Source organism: Lethenteron reissneri, chromosome 51 (assembly GCF_015708825.2).
Source record: "Lethenteron reissneri isolate LAM-NWPU_2019-01 chromosome 51, ASM1570882v1, whole genome shotgun sequence".
In the NCBI taxonomy this organism is placed as follows: Eukaryota; Metazoa; Chordata; class Hyperoartia; order Petromyzontiformes; family Petromyzontidae; genus Lethenteron; species Lethenteron reissneri.
The window spans coordinates 1,275,106-1,291,120 of record NC_083829.1 but is presented as its reverse complement, the minus strand read 5'-3'; the positions used below and the strand labels follow the sequence as shown (position 1 = coordinate 1,291,120).

The window sequence follows — 16,015 nt, the reverse complement described above, 5'->3', positions numbered from 1 at the left end:
AACTGAACGTCTCTTCTGGAAGACGGTTATAAGGTGGTGACCAGCTCGACGTCCCTTCCTCTTCTGGAAGATGGTGGGGAGGTGACCAACTGAACTTCTCTTCCTCTTCTGGAAGATAGTGGGGGATGGAGGTGATCAACTGAACGTCTCTTCTTCTACTGGAATATAAGCGGGAGGTAGTGGGGATGGGGTGACCAACTGAATGACTCTTCCTCTTCTGGAAGACGGTGGGGAGGTTGGTGACCAACTAAACGTCCCTTCCGCTTCTGGAAGATGGTGACCAACTGAAATGTCGTTTTGGAGCGCTTCTGCAAGACGACCTCGAGTTGATTTGATTGGGTGCGGAGTTTGAATTCCATTCGCTTTGACTTCTGGAAGGCGATTTTAGGGTTCGTTTTTATTCTCTTCGGTTTTTTCGGTAAAGTCACGTAGGTAAAAATAAGGAATAATCGAAATAAAATAATTGTATTTCTATTATTACTAAATTATTATTTTATTTATTATTTATTTTACCTACGTGACTTTACCGAAAAAAAACCTACGAGTATGAATCCTTGCAGTCACGAAAGATTCAAATCTCGAATTCGTTTTTATTGGCGGTCGAAGTTCGTGCCCCACCCTCACCTACCCCCTCCCCCCGGGGCTACGGGTCGCCGCTTGCCCCCTCCCCTCGGTTCGCGTTTGTAAAATGTTGAGATCCTCCCGCGCGCACTGTACGGTACAGTGCACGACGCGCGTGCCCTCCCAGCGACTGCTGCGTGTGGGATGGCATTGCGGTGCATGCGGCGGCGCTGTTAGTTTGTGTGCACGGGGTTGTTTTATCATTTGCCCCCCCCACCACCACCCTTTTAAATTAGAAGCTCATAAAATTTAAAATATCCATTTTATTAAACAAAATGCAAGCGCTGATACCGGTGATTAATAAACTGCAGGATGTGTTCAACGCCGTTGGAGCCGAGACGATTCAATTGCCGCAGATTGTGGTCATAGGAACGCAGGTAATGACCCGCGATGTGAGGACTGCATTTACAGCGTTGCCTTGATTTATCTTGAGTGCAATGGTTCTACCACTCCTGCATACAATCAGTGGGCGACTGCGGAGAAGGTGATGGCCGTGGGCTTTGGAGCAAGCGTCTATTGTGCTGGATATCTATGCTGCCCGCCGTGCCAGCGCGCCAACACGCATTGACCAGCGGGGTGAAGTATGGTCAAATAACCTCCCGCATTGCTTTGAGTCAGCCCTCATGCCGTGGTTACTTTGCACGTTCGCACGTTCGCGCGCACGCAAAGCGACCGCAGTGGAGCAGTGGTTCGCGAACGGCGAACATCGATACACGGCCACGGCGAACATCGATGCATATCCACGGCGAACAGGCGGTGACGGCGAGTGTTGAAACTGGTCCTGGGACTTCCCCTTTTATCAACTCGCTCTGACCAGCGAGGTGAGAGGATGCTAACGCAATCCCTACGACCGACGCGGCATGGGGGAGGCCGTCATCCAGCAGTGGATAGACTCAATTTAAATATGTCACGTTACGTTGAGTCTTAAACCGGCTGAAGTGGCATTTATATTTGAGGCTACCTAGCAAGGGAGACCTCGAGATTAGAGCATTAAGTGGGCTGAATGTGTACAACTTGTGTTTAACGCAATGCGAGTATTTTATCTTGATAAGAGTGTCAAGACTTGCGTCGTCTGGTGGCGGGTTTGTTTAACCAAGAGCGTGTTTTTAATATCCTTTAATACGTGGTTGATCAGTCCTGTAATTTCCCTTTGATCAGATCTGATGATGAGTCATTAATGATGGCCCTCGTGATCATTGATAATATAATGGATCCTCTAATCACTCAACACGAGTGATGGTCGTGCATTATCGGTCATAAATAATGAATCATGGCACAGTACTTATAATTTAATCATTAATCACGAGTCCCATAATTACGGTCATCTTACTATTTATCACTAAAGATGTGGTCTTTAACCATGGGCCTTGTGAGAAATTAACATGAGTGTCACCGATTATTGACAATGAATGCCATAATTGATCATTCGTCCTGAGGTCATTGATCACTCGTGCTCTGATCAGTCAGTGGCTGCGTGGGGGGTCTTTGTGGGTACAGAGCAGCGGCAAGAGCTCGGTGCTGGAGGGGCTGGTGGGGCGCGGGTTCCTTCCGCGTGGCACGGGCATTGTGACGCGCCGCCCGCTCGTCCTGCAGCTCACGCACGTCTCGCCCGAAGAGCGACGCGCCGCTGACTTGTCCAATGGCGACGGTATAGCCCTCGCTCCACAGCCTCACCACAATCTCCACAGCCTCACCACAATCTCCACAATCTCACCAGAATCTCCACAATCTCACCAGACTCTCCACAATCTCACCAGAATCACCAGTCTCACCACAATCTCCACAATCTCACCAGAATCTCCACAATCTCACCAGAATCTCTACAATCTCACCAGAATCTCCACAATCTCACCAGAATCTCCACAATCACCAGAATCTCCACAATCACTCGAATCTCCACAATCACCAGAATCTCCACAATCTCACCAGAATCTCCACAATCTCACCAGAATCTCCACAATTTCACCAGACTCTCCACAATCTCACCAGCATCTCCACAGTCTCACCAGAATCTCCACAATCTCACCAGAATCTCCACAATCTCACCAGAATCTCCACAATCTCACCAGAATCTCCACAATCTCACCAGAATCTCCACAATTTCACCAGACTCTCCACAATCTCACCAGAATCTCCACAGTCTCACCAGAATCTCCACAGTCTCACCAGAATCTCCACAATCACCAGAATCTCCACAATCTCACCAGAATCTCCACAATCTCACCAGAATCTCCACAATCTCACCAGAATCACCAGTCTCACCACAATCTCCACAATCTCACCAGAATCTCCACAATCTCACCAGAATCTCTACAATCTCACCAGAATCTCCACAATCTCACCAGAATCTCCACAATCACCAGAATCTCCACAATCACTCGAATCTCCACAATCACCAGAATCTCCACAATCTCACCAGAATCTCCACAATCTCACCAGAATCTCCACAATTTCACCAGACTCTCCACAATCTCACCAGAATCTCCACAGTCTCACCAGAATCTCCACAATCTCACCAGAATCTCCACAATCTCACCAGAATCTCCACAATCTCACCAGAATCTCCACAATCTCACCAGAATCTCCACAATCTCACCAGAATCTCTACAATCTCACCAGAATCTCCACAATCTCACCAGAATCTCCACAATCACCAGAATCTCCACAATCACTCGAATCTCCACAATCACCAGAATCTCCACAATCTCACCAGAATCTCCACAATCTCACCAGAATCTCCACAATTTCACCAGACTCTCCACAATCTCACCAGAATCTCCACAGTCTCACCAGAATCTCCAAAATCTCACCAGAATCTCCACAATCTCACCAGAATCTCCACAATCTCACCAGAATCTCCACAATTTCACCAGACTCTCCACAATCTCACCAGAATCTCCACAGTCTCACCAGAATCTCCACAGTCTCACCAGAATCTCCACAATCACCAGAATCTCCACAATCACCAGAATCTCCACAATCTCACCAGAATCTCCACAATCTCACCAGAATCTCCACAATCTCACCAGAATCTCCACAATCCCACCAGAATCTCCACAATCTCACCAGAATCTCCACAATCACCAGAATCTCCACAATCTCACCAGAATCTCCACAAACTCACCAGAATCTCCACAATCTCACCAGAATCTCCACAATCACCAGAATCTCCACAATCTCACCAGAATTTCCACAATTTCACCAGAATCTCCACAATCTCACCAGAATCTCCACAATCACCAGAATCTCCACAATCTCACCAGAATCTCCACAATCATCAGAATCTCCACAATCTCACCAGAATCTCCACAATCTCGCCAGAATCTCTACAATCACCAGAATCTCCACAATCACCAGAATATCCACAATCTCACCAGAATCTCCACAATCCCACCAGAATCTCCACAATCTCACCAGAATCTCCACAGTCTCACCAGAATCTCCAAAATCTCACCAGAATCTCCACAATCTCACCAGAATCTCCGCAATCTCACCAGAATCTCCACAGTCTCACCAGAATCTCCACAATCCCACCAGAATCTCCACAATCTCACCAGAATCTCCACAATCTCACCAGAATCTCCACAATCACCAGAATCTCCACAATCACCAGAATCTCCACAATCACCAGAATCTCCACAATCACCAGAATCTCCACAATCACTCGAATCTCCACAATCACCAGAATCTCCACAATCTCACCAGAATCTCCACAATCTCACCAGAATCTCCACAATTTCACCAGACTCTCCACAATCTCACCAGAATCTCCACAGTCTCACCAGAATCTCCACAATCTCACCAGAATCTCCACAATCTCACCAGAATCTCTACAATCTCACCAGAATCTCCACAATTTCACCAGACTCTCCACAATCTCACCAGAATCTCCACAGTCTCACCAGAATCTCCACAGTCTCACCAGAATCTCCACAATCACCAGAATCTCCACAATCACCAGAATCTCCACAATCTCACCAGAATCTCCACAATCTCACCAGAATCTCCACACTCTCACCAGAATCTCCACAATCCCATCAGAATCTCCACAATCTCACCAGAATCTCCACAATCACCAGAATCTCCACAATCTCACCAGAATCTCCACAATCACCAGAATCTCCACAATCTCACCAGAATCTCCACAATCTCACCAGAATCTCCACAATCTCACCAGAATCTCCACAATCTCACCAGAATCTCCACAATCACCAGAATCTCCACAATCACCAGAATCTCCACAATCTCACCAGAATCTCCACAATTTCACCAGAATCTCTACAATCTCACCAGAATCTCCACAATCACCAGAATATCCAGTCTCACCAGAATCTCCACAATCTGACCAGAATATCCACAATCTCACCAGAATCTCCACAATCACCAGAATCTCCACAATCACCACAATCTCACCAGAATCTCCACAGTCTCACCAGAATCTCCACAATTTCACCAGAATCTCCACAATCTCACCAGAATCTCCACAATCTCACCAGAATCTCCACAATCTCACCAGAATCTCCACAATCCCACCAGAATCTCTACAATCACCAGAATCTCCACAATCTCACCAGAATCTCCACAATCACCAGAATCTCCACAATCCCACCAGAATCTCCACAATCACCAGAATCTCTACAATCACCAGAATCTCCACAGTCTTACCAGAATATCCACAATCACCAGAATCTCCACAATCTCACCAGAATCTCCACAATCACCAGAATCTCCACAATCTCACCAGAATCTCCACAATCTCACCAGAATCTCCACAATCACCAGAATCTCTACAATCTCACCAGAATCTCCACAATCACCAGAATCTCCACAATCTCACCAGAATCTCCACAATCACCAGAATCTCCACAATCTCACCAGAATCTCCACAATCACCAGAATCTCTACAATCTCACCAGAATCTCCACAATTACCAGAATCTCCACAATCTCACCAGAATCTCCACAATCACCAGAGTCTCCACAATCTCACCAGAATCTCCACAATCTCACCAGAATCTCCACAATCACCAGAATCTCCACAATCACCAGAATCTCCACAATCACCAGAATCTCCACAATCTCACCAGAATCTCCACAATCTCACCAGAATCTCCACAATCTCACCAGAATCTACACAATCACCCGAGTCCCCACAACCTCACCTCCCCTCCTGACAGCCAAGTCTCTAGGGCACTGCAATCTGCAATCAGCCCTGCAATCTGCAGTTGGCCCTGCTTCTTATTTACAATGTCAGTGAAATTTGCTCACATGCAAGTGAGAAATATATGTGTTTTGTTGTCCCCCCAATTGTATATGAGTTGTGCAATCCATATAGTGTCATGAGCCGAAGTATTCATTCCGTCTCTTGCACAGCAGCGCAGGCCATTGTATTAGAGAATGGTTCTCGGAAGTGGATATTGCAGAGCTACCTCTCAGATCCATCCAAATTACCTCGGCGCCTTACATTCGGGGGCAGCACTTTCCAACCTACTCTGCCGCCTCGAAGCAACGAGTGAAAAAAATCAGCTTAAAGATTTGTAACTTCTTGAAACAACGTAAGTGTTTGTTTAGTTTGTAAGTTAACCCCCGATGAAGCTTGGAGAGCTGAATGGAGTTAAAAAGAACTCAAAAACAAACACCTTGTGAAAGAGCTAACACAGACGATCCCTGGTTTTGATCTTCCACGAAGCTCTTTGTCCACCCTAAACCACATCCACACAAACCATGGCAGATGCTGATACCTGATGCACAAATGGAAAATTAAAAACTGTTCCACGTGTGACTTTGGTCATCCATCCTAAACATACCGAACAACGTATAATGACGCAATGCCTGATCCACAAATATGAAGAAGAGATTACAGCGATAAACTCCACTGCTCCTGACGCAGTTATCTGGCTTGACCACCTGAATGTGAAATTGTACTTGTTACTCTGCATCTACATCAGCAGCCATACGGAAGAGAAACTAACTTGCCAAACAAATCTTAGTCTATGTTTTATTCGGTAGTTTTTATACCCCTTCTATTTTTTGCATCATCAAGGTTTCAGTATTCAAATGGTCTGACTTTGTTCTTAGTAAAGCAAATGATTTTGTCTTGAACCTGTAAAACGTGTTATTGTCTGATACTTTCAAGGAAACTTCACTGTACACACTTTATAGTACTGTATATGTTAAAATGCAATATTGTGGTTGAGTAAGCTTTGAAAAACCTGGTGGTTTTTAAGCTTAATAAAGAGTTTGTGATGTTATCTTTTGATTCTGTGCTGACAGGTGGTCATAATTATGTTTCTTTCTCTCCCTCTGTAAATTATTAATACCGACAGACGTTCATTTCCGAAAGAACGCCCACCTCTATAAAGGTCTCTTTCCTTTCTTTCACTGTATTTTATATTCTTAAAGTTATTACTTTCTCAAGCTGAGTGTTTCCTCACGAATCTGGTGCTATGGCAGCCGTACATCACATATATGAATGCAACCTAATAATTACCGCTTCGTATTATGCACACATTTGTACAACTGTACTTGAGCACATGATTACTCGCAACTTGTATATTGCAGTTCTAAATATAATAACTGCAAGTTACTGGAGGGTAAGCTGCTGTGCATATTGTTTAAAGGTTGCTTTGCATTTTCTTCCCATTAGGGATCGACGCAGAAGAATGGGGGAAATTTCTGCATACCAAAAACATGGTAACTTCCCCACCCACCTACCCTCCCATCTACCTTCCTACCCAATTACCTACCTACCAACCAATTTTCCTACTTTCCCATTTATCTACCTATCCCATCTACCACTTAACTAACTCCCCACTTACCTGCACCTTGAATTAGCACGGTTGGCTACGTATGGTGAGAAAGGAATTCAACATATATACATAGACTAGCAGAAGTACCCGGCATTGCCCGGGTGAAAAATATATTTCTTAATAACCTTACATATATACACAGATGGGCTGCTACCCCTGCCCCCCCCCCAGCCACGATCTCCTCGGCCGCTGTGCAGTAATCTGTACGGCCTATAGTGTGGTGGGGTGTCGAGGCCTAGTCCCGTGCAGAGCCTCCGGCCTCGCCTAGATTGCCCACCCGGCTGAGGCTGGGTACCGGGGCCGTTACCCCCCACCCCCGCGCTACAATAATACTGTCTAATCGCTATAATTTAATTATCTACCGACCCTATAATAGTAATTGCACACATTGGGGTGGCGGAGGAGTGAAGAGGACGTGAAACTTTGATGAATTTACCTCAGAGTCGCGTGGTGGATGTCGAGGCCTAGTACCGTGCAGAGCCTCCAGCCTCGCCTAAATTGCCCACCCGACTGAGGCTGGGTACCGGGGCCGTTCCCCCCCCCCCCCCCCCGCGCTACAATAATACTGTCTAATCGCTATAATTTTATAATCTACCGACCCTATAATAGTATAATCTACCGACCCTATAATAGTAATTGCACACATTGTGGTGGGGGGGGATTGAAGAGGACGTGAAACTTTGATGAATTTACCTCAGAGTCACGTGTTAATGCGTGCGCATATTTTTAACGGGAATTAAAAATGGCGTCCACCCCGCAGCGAATGCGTCGCTACCCGTTGCCAGGGGCAACCGCCGGACCAATCGTGTCTCGCAAATCCCTCACATTTTGTCCAATGAAACTGCGTATGGTCCGGCGCCACAGACACACACACAGACAGACAGATTTGCGATTTTATATATATAGATTACCTGGTTAACCATCGACCTACCTACCTACCCACTTACCTGCCTTCTCCACTCACCCACTTACATATCTGATTGTCTACTAAATCTACTGTACAGTATATATTTTGTTGACCAAAAATGTCTTTTCCTTGATCAGATATTCACAGACTTCGATGAGATCCGCAGGGAGATCGAAAATGAGACCGAGCGTGTAACGGGTTCGAACAAGGCAAGTGGATCTCTCTGCATTCATTAAAAGTATTCAAAGTGTGTTACCTCACTCTCTTTTCAGTCACATCAGGTTTGGTGAACGTTTATGCATGGAAGGAACCTAGCTGGAGAGATACACTAATTATTTTCAAATACATGAGTTTATTGAAAAATATGAATACGTTTTACCCTATCTGGCAATAAAACTGGTGTTATGATGTTCAAACACCATATAGATACATATTGCAAGGAATTAAGTCACCATTAACCGCACATGCTTATGGTGAACATGCACACAAACATGCTTTAATAATATTTGCATTCTTTGAAACTGATTGACCTACACCAGAGGCAGCCTTAACCACAACTATGCGTATTTAATGAGGACTCGATTCCTTGCAAAAAGGTATCTATTTGGTATTTGAACATCTTAACACCTGCTTTATTGCCAGAAAGGGTAAAACCTATTCTTATTTTTTATGCTGGCAAAAAGGCCCCATGAAATATGAATTATTGTTAGACTTTGTACGATTGCACATGGCACACGTGCAGCCCTTTGTCGATGCACTGCTGGATGAAGGTGTCCCAGTGCCGTACGTTTGGTGGGGCTTATTTCACCTCGTCACGCATGTTTAAGGTGACGGGGATCAAGGAAATGCAATACAACTGGATTTTGTGGCACTGCCCTCTGCTGCCCACCCAGTTTGCCTATAACACCAGTCATACACAGTGATTGCCAATCCACGCACTATCCACACACTATCCATGCACTATCCACGCACTATCCACGCAGTATCCACGCACTATCCACGCACTATCCACGCACTATCCACGCACTATCCACGCACTATCCACGCACTATCCAATCACTATCCACGCACTATCCACGCACTATCCACGCACTATCCACGCACTATCCACGCACTATCCACGCACTATCCACGCACTATCCACGCACTATCCACGCAATATCCACGCACTATCCACGCACTATCCACGCACTATCCACGCACTATCCACGCACTATCCACGCACTATCCACGCACTATCCACGCACTATCCACGCACTATCCACGCACTATCCACGCAGTATCCACGCACTATCCACGCACTATCCACGCACTATCCACGCACTATCCACGCACTATCCACGCACTATCCACGCAGTATCCACGCACTATCCACGCACTATCCACGAACTATCCACGAACTATCCACGCACTATCCACGCATTATCCACGCACTATCCACGCACTATCTACGCACTATCCACGCACTATCCACGCACTATCCACGCACTATCCACGCACTATCCACGCACTATCCACGCTCAACCCTCATTCGCTTCCCACGCCCTTGCCATGGCTCACTGTGTCACGGCTGGATAGAAGTTGCTATTTCTTGTTTTAATCATCTAATACGATCTGCCATATTCAAGGTGATATGGTTATCCCGCACATAATAATTATAGTAAATGGCCATGGATATACGTAACGTGCTCCAAATAACAATACCTTTCCATGTAAAATCTTTCATTTTGAAATGCAGGGAATTTGTTCAGAAGCTATCCACCTCAAGATCTTCTCTCCACACGTCCTGAGTCTCACCCTGGTGGACTTGCCAGGAATCACGAAGGTGGGCGTTTGATCACAATGCTACTACAACAGAGGTCCTCGGCAATCACCGCACACAGCCTCAGTCGGCCAGATCTTGTTTGTTCAGCCATTCATTCGTTCATCCGTTCATGTGTCTCTTGGGTTCTAAGAGCTTGGAACTGTCGGACATATTGTGCACATCCATTGGCAGGTGTGGTTGGTGGCTACCTGTAAATGCAGTACGCGTGTGACGACGCATTGGTTGCACGGTGCAATGCAATGTGGATGTGTGTTGCGTCTAAATGCGACTGCATCTCAAGATGCCGCGCGGACACGGCGGGTGTGCTTATTTTATAGAGAGAAAAAAAGCGACAAGTTGGTCGTAAGTTGGAGGTGAATAGAGAAGGCTTGAGCCGAGACTTAAATAGTTGCAGAGTGGCCGACAGTATGGACAGTTGGGTGGTCGAGATTTCAAGACTATGGGGGGGGGGGTGGGGGGCAGCAGACGAGAATTAGCGACCTGCTCAGCAGAGACCAACTGGGTGGGTTCATCAAAGAAATCCTTTTATTGCTGGATCAGAGAGTGCAAGGGGAGGAACAGTTTAGGAGGAGGCGAGAGGCAAGAGGCTGCGTGGAGGGATTTAGAGCGAGATGAGAGGGGTGGGGCAAGAGAGTGCGTGGAGCGCAGAGGGTTGAGGTACAAGGGGATATATAGGAGAGTGTATGGAGGGGAGTAGATTGAAATCTTGAAGGACAGCGCGATTTGGTATTTGGTCCAGAATTGGGCTGGGAGCCGGCGGAGCGATCGCGGTCATGGCCAAGAAGCTTCTCGTTTGTGGGTTCACGTGAGGAGTCTGGCGGCATTCCAATTATTCAGTGTGTCAGCCCGAGCCTGAAAAACACGAGCCGGAGATTCCACCCCATCCTCATGAAAGCCACGCACCCCCAATGACCGTCTCCTCCCTCCTATCCAACCGGGATTTCTAGCGGACGAGATAAATATCTCCGGGTCACCACGCTCCCCACGGGGGTCGGCGCCTCACCCGGCGGTGGGACTCGACGTCCCCTTGACCCCCCCCGCAGGTTCCAGTGGGCGACCAGCCGCCAGACATTGAGTTGCAGGTGCGAGAGATGGTGCTCAGCTACATCTCTAACCCAAACTCCATCATCCTGGCGGTCACGCCCGCCAACACGGACATGGCTACGTCGGAGGCCCTCAAGATGGCTCGTGAGGTGGACCCTGACGGTACGTGCCTGGAATGGGAGCGTTCTGACCGTGTCAGCGGTGCATCAGTGTTTGGATTCATGATCATCACCATCATCGTCAGCCATCATCCATTGCTGGATGAAGGCTACCCAAGGCCGCCATCCCTCGTGGTTTCACAATTCCACAGTCCTTCCACGCACGAGCGGAGGAAGCGATGAACATGTGCAGGTGCCAGATTAATTATTGCATCGCAAGTGAAGACCTTCATCCAACAGTGGACAGGTCGCAGCTGATGATGATGATGATAAAGGCATTGTCATCCATATTAAACATTCATACCAAACAATTTCAGTCAAAAGCATCTGGAGCCAATCGTTATGATTGAATTCGCTACCAAATCCTCACGGGTACGCGTGCATGCGTGCGTGCCGACCTGCTGGCGCAGGGCGCCGTACACTGGCTGTCGTCAGCAAGCTGGACCTCATGGATGCCGGCACGGACGCCACGGACGTGCTGCTGGGACGCGTCGTGCCCGTCAAGCTGGGGATCGTCGGGGTCGTCAACCGGTGAGGCTCCCTCCCCCCACCGTCAAGCTGCGGATACGGTGCGGCCACGGGATACGATGTGGCCACAGGGGAAATTATACCCCCCTTATCCGTGTTGGCGGATTCTATTATCCGCTACCTGGGTCGCAAAAAATAAATGCAGACGACCGCACCGTTGCCTGCGGATGAATGCGTGTAACAAGGATGAGTTCGCTGGAATTTTGGGTGACCCCTATTACAAGTGAAGCAATGTGGATAAATGGATGAATTGAGTGCTTCTAGCATATCACCTCCAGGTTACTCTTTAATGTGCAGCCCTTTTTCAATCCACCACTGCCCGGTTGTGTGATCGTACTTCACGCTGGTCAGTGCGAGTTGGTGAAGGGGGTGCTCGGGACCGGTTCAGATGTTGGCCGTGCCAGGGATTTAAAACTCGGGTTGCTGTGTTCATAGCACCGTATGCTAACCGCTGTCCCACCGCTCCACTCGCTATCCAGCCACTTGCGAGGCTCAAGCCTGTTTAGCTTACAAGATCTGACGAGATCGGTCGCATTCCGGGTGAGCTGGTCAGAGGGCAGCACTATTGAGCAGCATAAGTAACAGCAGTCGCAGCAAAGGCAATGTAACTTTGGCGATGCAGACAAATGATGCGACCAAGACGTAGATAGAGGCTTAGATCTTCACTTGAGGACACGAATTCCTCTGTACAAAGTCACTTTGTGAGATAAGTTTAATGCGCTGATGAATATATTTTGAATCGGCCGGGTTTGCCTGCGTCTCTCGCGATCTTTCACGCAGGAGCCAACTCGACATTAACAAGAACAAGAGCGTGACGGACTCATTGAGAGACGAAGATGTGTTCCTGCAGCGGAAGTACCCGGCTCTAGCCAACCGCAGCGGAACCAAGAACCTCGCCAAGACTCTCAACAGGTAACAGTCGCACCCGGTGCCACACCACTCACACTTAGCGCTACAGCAGAGACCACTCAGTGCCACACCACCCACACTCAGTGCTGCACCACCCACACTCAGTGCTGCACCACTCACACTCAGTGCTGCACACCTCACACTCAGTGCTGCACCACTCACACTCAGTGCTGCACCACCCACACTCAGTGCTGCACCACCCACACTCAGTGCTACACCACCCACACTCAGTGCTGCACCACCCACACTCAGTGCTGCACAACCCACACTCAGTGCTGCACCACCCACACTCAGTGCTGCACCACCCACACTCAGTGCTGCACGACCCACACTCAGTGCTGCACCACTCACACTCAGTGCTGCACCACCCACACTCAGTGCTGCACCACTCACACTCAGTGCCGCACCACCCACATTCAGTGCTGCACCACCCATACTCAGTGCTGCACCACCCACATTCAGTGCTGCACCACCCACACTCAGTGCTGCACCACCCACACTCAGTGCTGCACCACCCACACTCAGTGCTGCACCACCCACACTCAGTGCTGCACCAACCACACTCAGTGCTGCACCACCCACACTCAGTGCTGCACCACCCACACTCAGTGCTGCACCACCCACACTCAGTGCTGCACCACCCACACTCAGTGCTGCACCACTCACACTCAGTGCTGCACCACCCACACTCAGTGCTGCACCACCCACACTCAGTGCTGCACCACTCACACTCAGTGCTGCACCACCCACACTCAGTGCTGCACCACTCACACTCAGTGCTGCACCACCCACACTCAGTGCTGCACCACTCACACTCAGTGCTGCACCACCCACACTCAGTGCTGCACCACCCACACTCAGTGCTGCACCACTCACACTCAGTGCTGCACCACCCACACTTAGTGCTGCACCACCCACACTCAGTGCTGCACCACCCACACTCAGTGCTGCACCACCCACACTCAGTGCTGCACCACCCACACTCAGTGCTGCACCACTCACACTCAGTGCTGCACCACCCACACTCAGTGCTGCACCACCCACACTCAGTGCTGCACCACCCACACTCAGTGCTGCACCACCCACACTCAGTGCTGCACCACCCACACTCAGTGCTGCACCACCCACACTTAGTGCTGCACCACTCACACTCAGTGCTGCACCACCCACACTCAGTGCTGCACCACCCACACTTAGTGCTGCACCACCCACACTCAGTGCTGCACCACCCACACTCAGTGCTGGACCACCCACACTCAGTGCTGCACCACCCATACTCAGTGCTGCACCACCCACACTCAGTGCTGCACCACCCACACTCAGTGCTGCACCACCCACACTCAGTGCTGCACCACCCACACTCAGTGCTGCACCACCCACACTCAGTGCTGCACCACTCACACTCAGTGCTGCACCACCCACACTTAGTGCTGCACCACCCACACTCAGTGCTGCACCACCCACACTCAGTGCTGCACCACCCACACTCAGTGCTGCACCACCCACACTCAGTGCTGCACCACCCACACTCAGTGCTGCACCACCCACACTCAGTGCTGCACCACCCACACTCAGTGCTGCACCACCCACACTCAGTGCTGCACTACCCACACTTAGTGCTGCACCACCCACACTCAGTGCTGCACCACCCACACTCAGTGCTGCACCACCCACACTCAGTGCTGCACCACCCACACTCAGTGCTGCACCACTCACACTCAGTGCTGCACCACCCACACTCAGTGCTGCACCACCCACACTCAGTGCTGCACCACCCACACTTAGTGCTGCACCACCCACACTCAGTGCTGCACCACCCACACTCAGTGCTGCACCACCCACACTCAGTGCTGCACCAACCACACTCAGTGCTGCACCACCCACACTCAGTGCTGCACCACCCACACTCAGTGCTGCACCACTCACACTCAGTGCTGCACCAACCACACTCAGTGCTGCACCACCCACACTCAGTGCTGCACCACTCACACTCAGTGCTGCACCACCCACACTCAGTGCTGCACCACCCACACTTAGTGCTGCACCACCCACACTCAGTGCTGCACCACCCACACTCAGTGCTGCACCACCCACACTCAGTGCTGCACCACCCACACTCAGTGCTGCACCACCCACACTCAGTGCTGCACCACTCACACTCAGTGCTGCACCACCCACACTCAGTGCTGCACCACCCACACTCAGTGCTGCACCACCCACACTCAGTGCTGCACCACTCACACTCAGTGCTGCACCACCCACACTCAGTGCTGCACCACCCACACTTAGTGCTGCACCACCCACACTCAGTGCTGCACCTCTCACACTCAGTGCTGCACCACCCACACTCAGTGCTGCACCACCCACACTCAGTGCTGCACCACCCACACTCAGTGCTGCACCACTCACACTCAGTGCTGCACCACTCACACTCAGTGCTGCACCACTCACACTCAGTGCTGCACCACCCACACTCAGTGCTGCACCACCCACACTTAGTACTTGCCCTACAAACCTGGCAACCAAAGTTTAATTCCCACTCGCATGCCAATGTCGGTAATGAATATCTGAACCGGACCTGGGCCTGCCGCTAGTTTTAATGTTTGTGATGACATACTGTACCACTGCACTTCTTTTTTCAGCCTCCAATGAGTACCCGATGCAGTGTCTGAACAAAAAACTGGGGAAACAAAGGCAGCCGGGCATTCTGCTGACCACCCACCCCTTTTGTGTGTCGTGTCAACCTTAAGAGGTGCTGCTCGCTCAGAGCGCTTGCCCCAACAGTCTGTTCAAGGCTCCAATACGGTGCATTTGTCCTTTGTGCACGTGACGTCACGGTCCGGACCCTGCGCGCGCACGGCTGACCAAGGCTGCTCATGCACCACATCCGCGACTGCCTGCCCGAGCTGAAGGCGCGCGTGAACGTGCTGGTGGCGCAGTACCAGTCGCTGCTGAGCGGCTACGGCGAGACGGTGGACGACCCCAGTGCCACGCTGCTCAGCATTGTCACCAAGTTCGCCAGCGAGTACTGCCATACCATCGAGGGCACGTCCAAGCACATCGAGACCTCTGAGCTGTGAGTCGCCCCGCTTGGCCACAGACGCGTCCGTCCATAGCAGTGGTCGTTTAGTCGGCATTTTGTTTATCAATTCCATGAGCTGTATCCGAACATCCGTCCGTCCGTAACATCGGTCCGTGATAACTCTTCGTGAAGA

General features: G+C 49.8%; 1 protein-coding gene across 6 annotated transcripts in view; it reads left to right on the top strand.

Annotated features, from left to right (window-relative positions):
- Positions 1 to 43: 43 nt before the first annotated feature.
- LOC133355648 (dynamin-1-like protein) overlaps positions 44 to 16,015 on the top strand; it is a 30,435-nt gene continuing 14,463 nt past the window's right edge. Inside the window, exons 1-10 of one of the 6 annotated variants that reach the window (XM_061573020.1) lie at positions 44 to 131; positions 2,119 to 2,269; positions 6,947 to 6,982; positions 7,267 to 7,313; positions 8,474 to 8,545; positions 10,075 to 10,161; positions 11,205 to 11,367; positions 11,774 to 11,894; positions 12,672 to 12,803; positions 15,670 to 15,876. In XM_061573020.1, coding sequence (XP_061429004.1) covers positions 126 to 131; positions 2,119 to 2,269; positions 6,947 to 6,982; positions 7,267 to 7,313; positions 8,474 to 8,545; positions 10,075 to 10,161; positions 11,205 to 11,367; positions 11,774 to 11,894; positions 12,672 to 12,803; positions 15,670 to 15,876 — 1,022 coding nt within the window. In that variant the 5' untranslated portion in view covers positions 44 to 125. The other 5 variants (XM_061573018.1, XM_061573021.1, XM_061573022.1 and 2 more) reach the window with 5 other exon arrangements.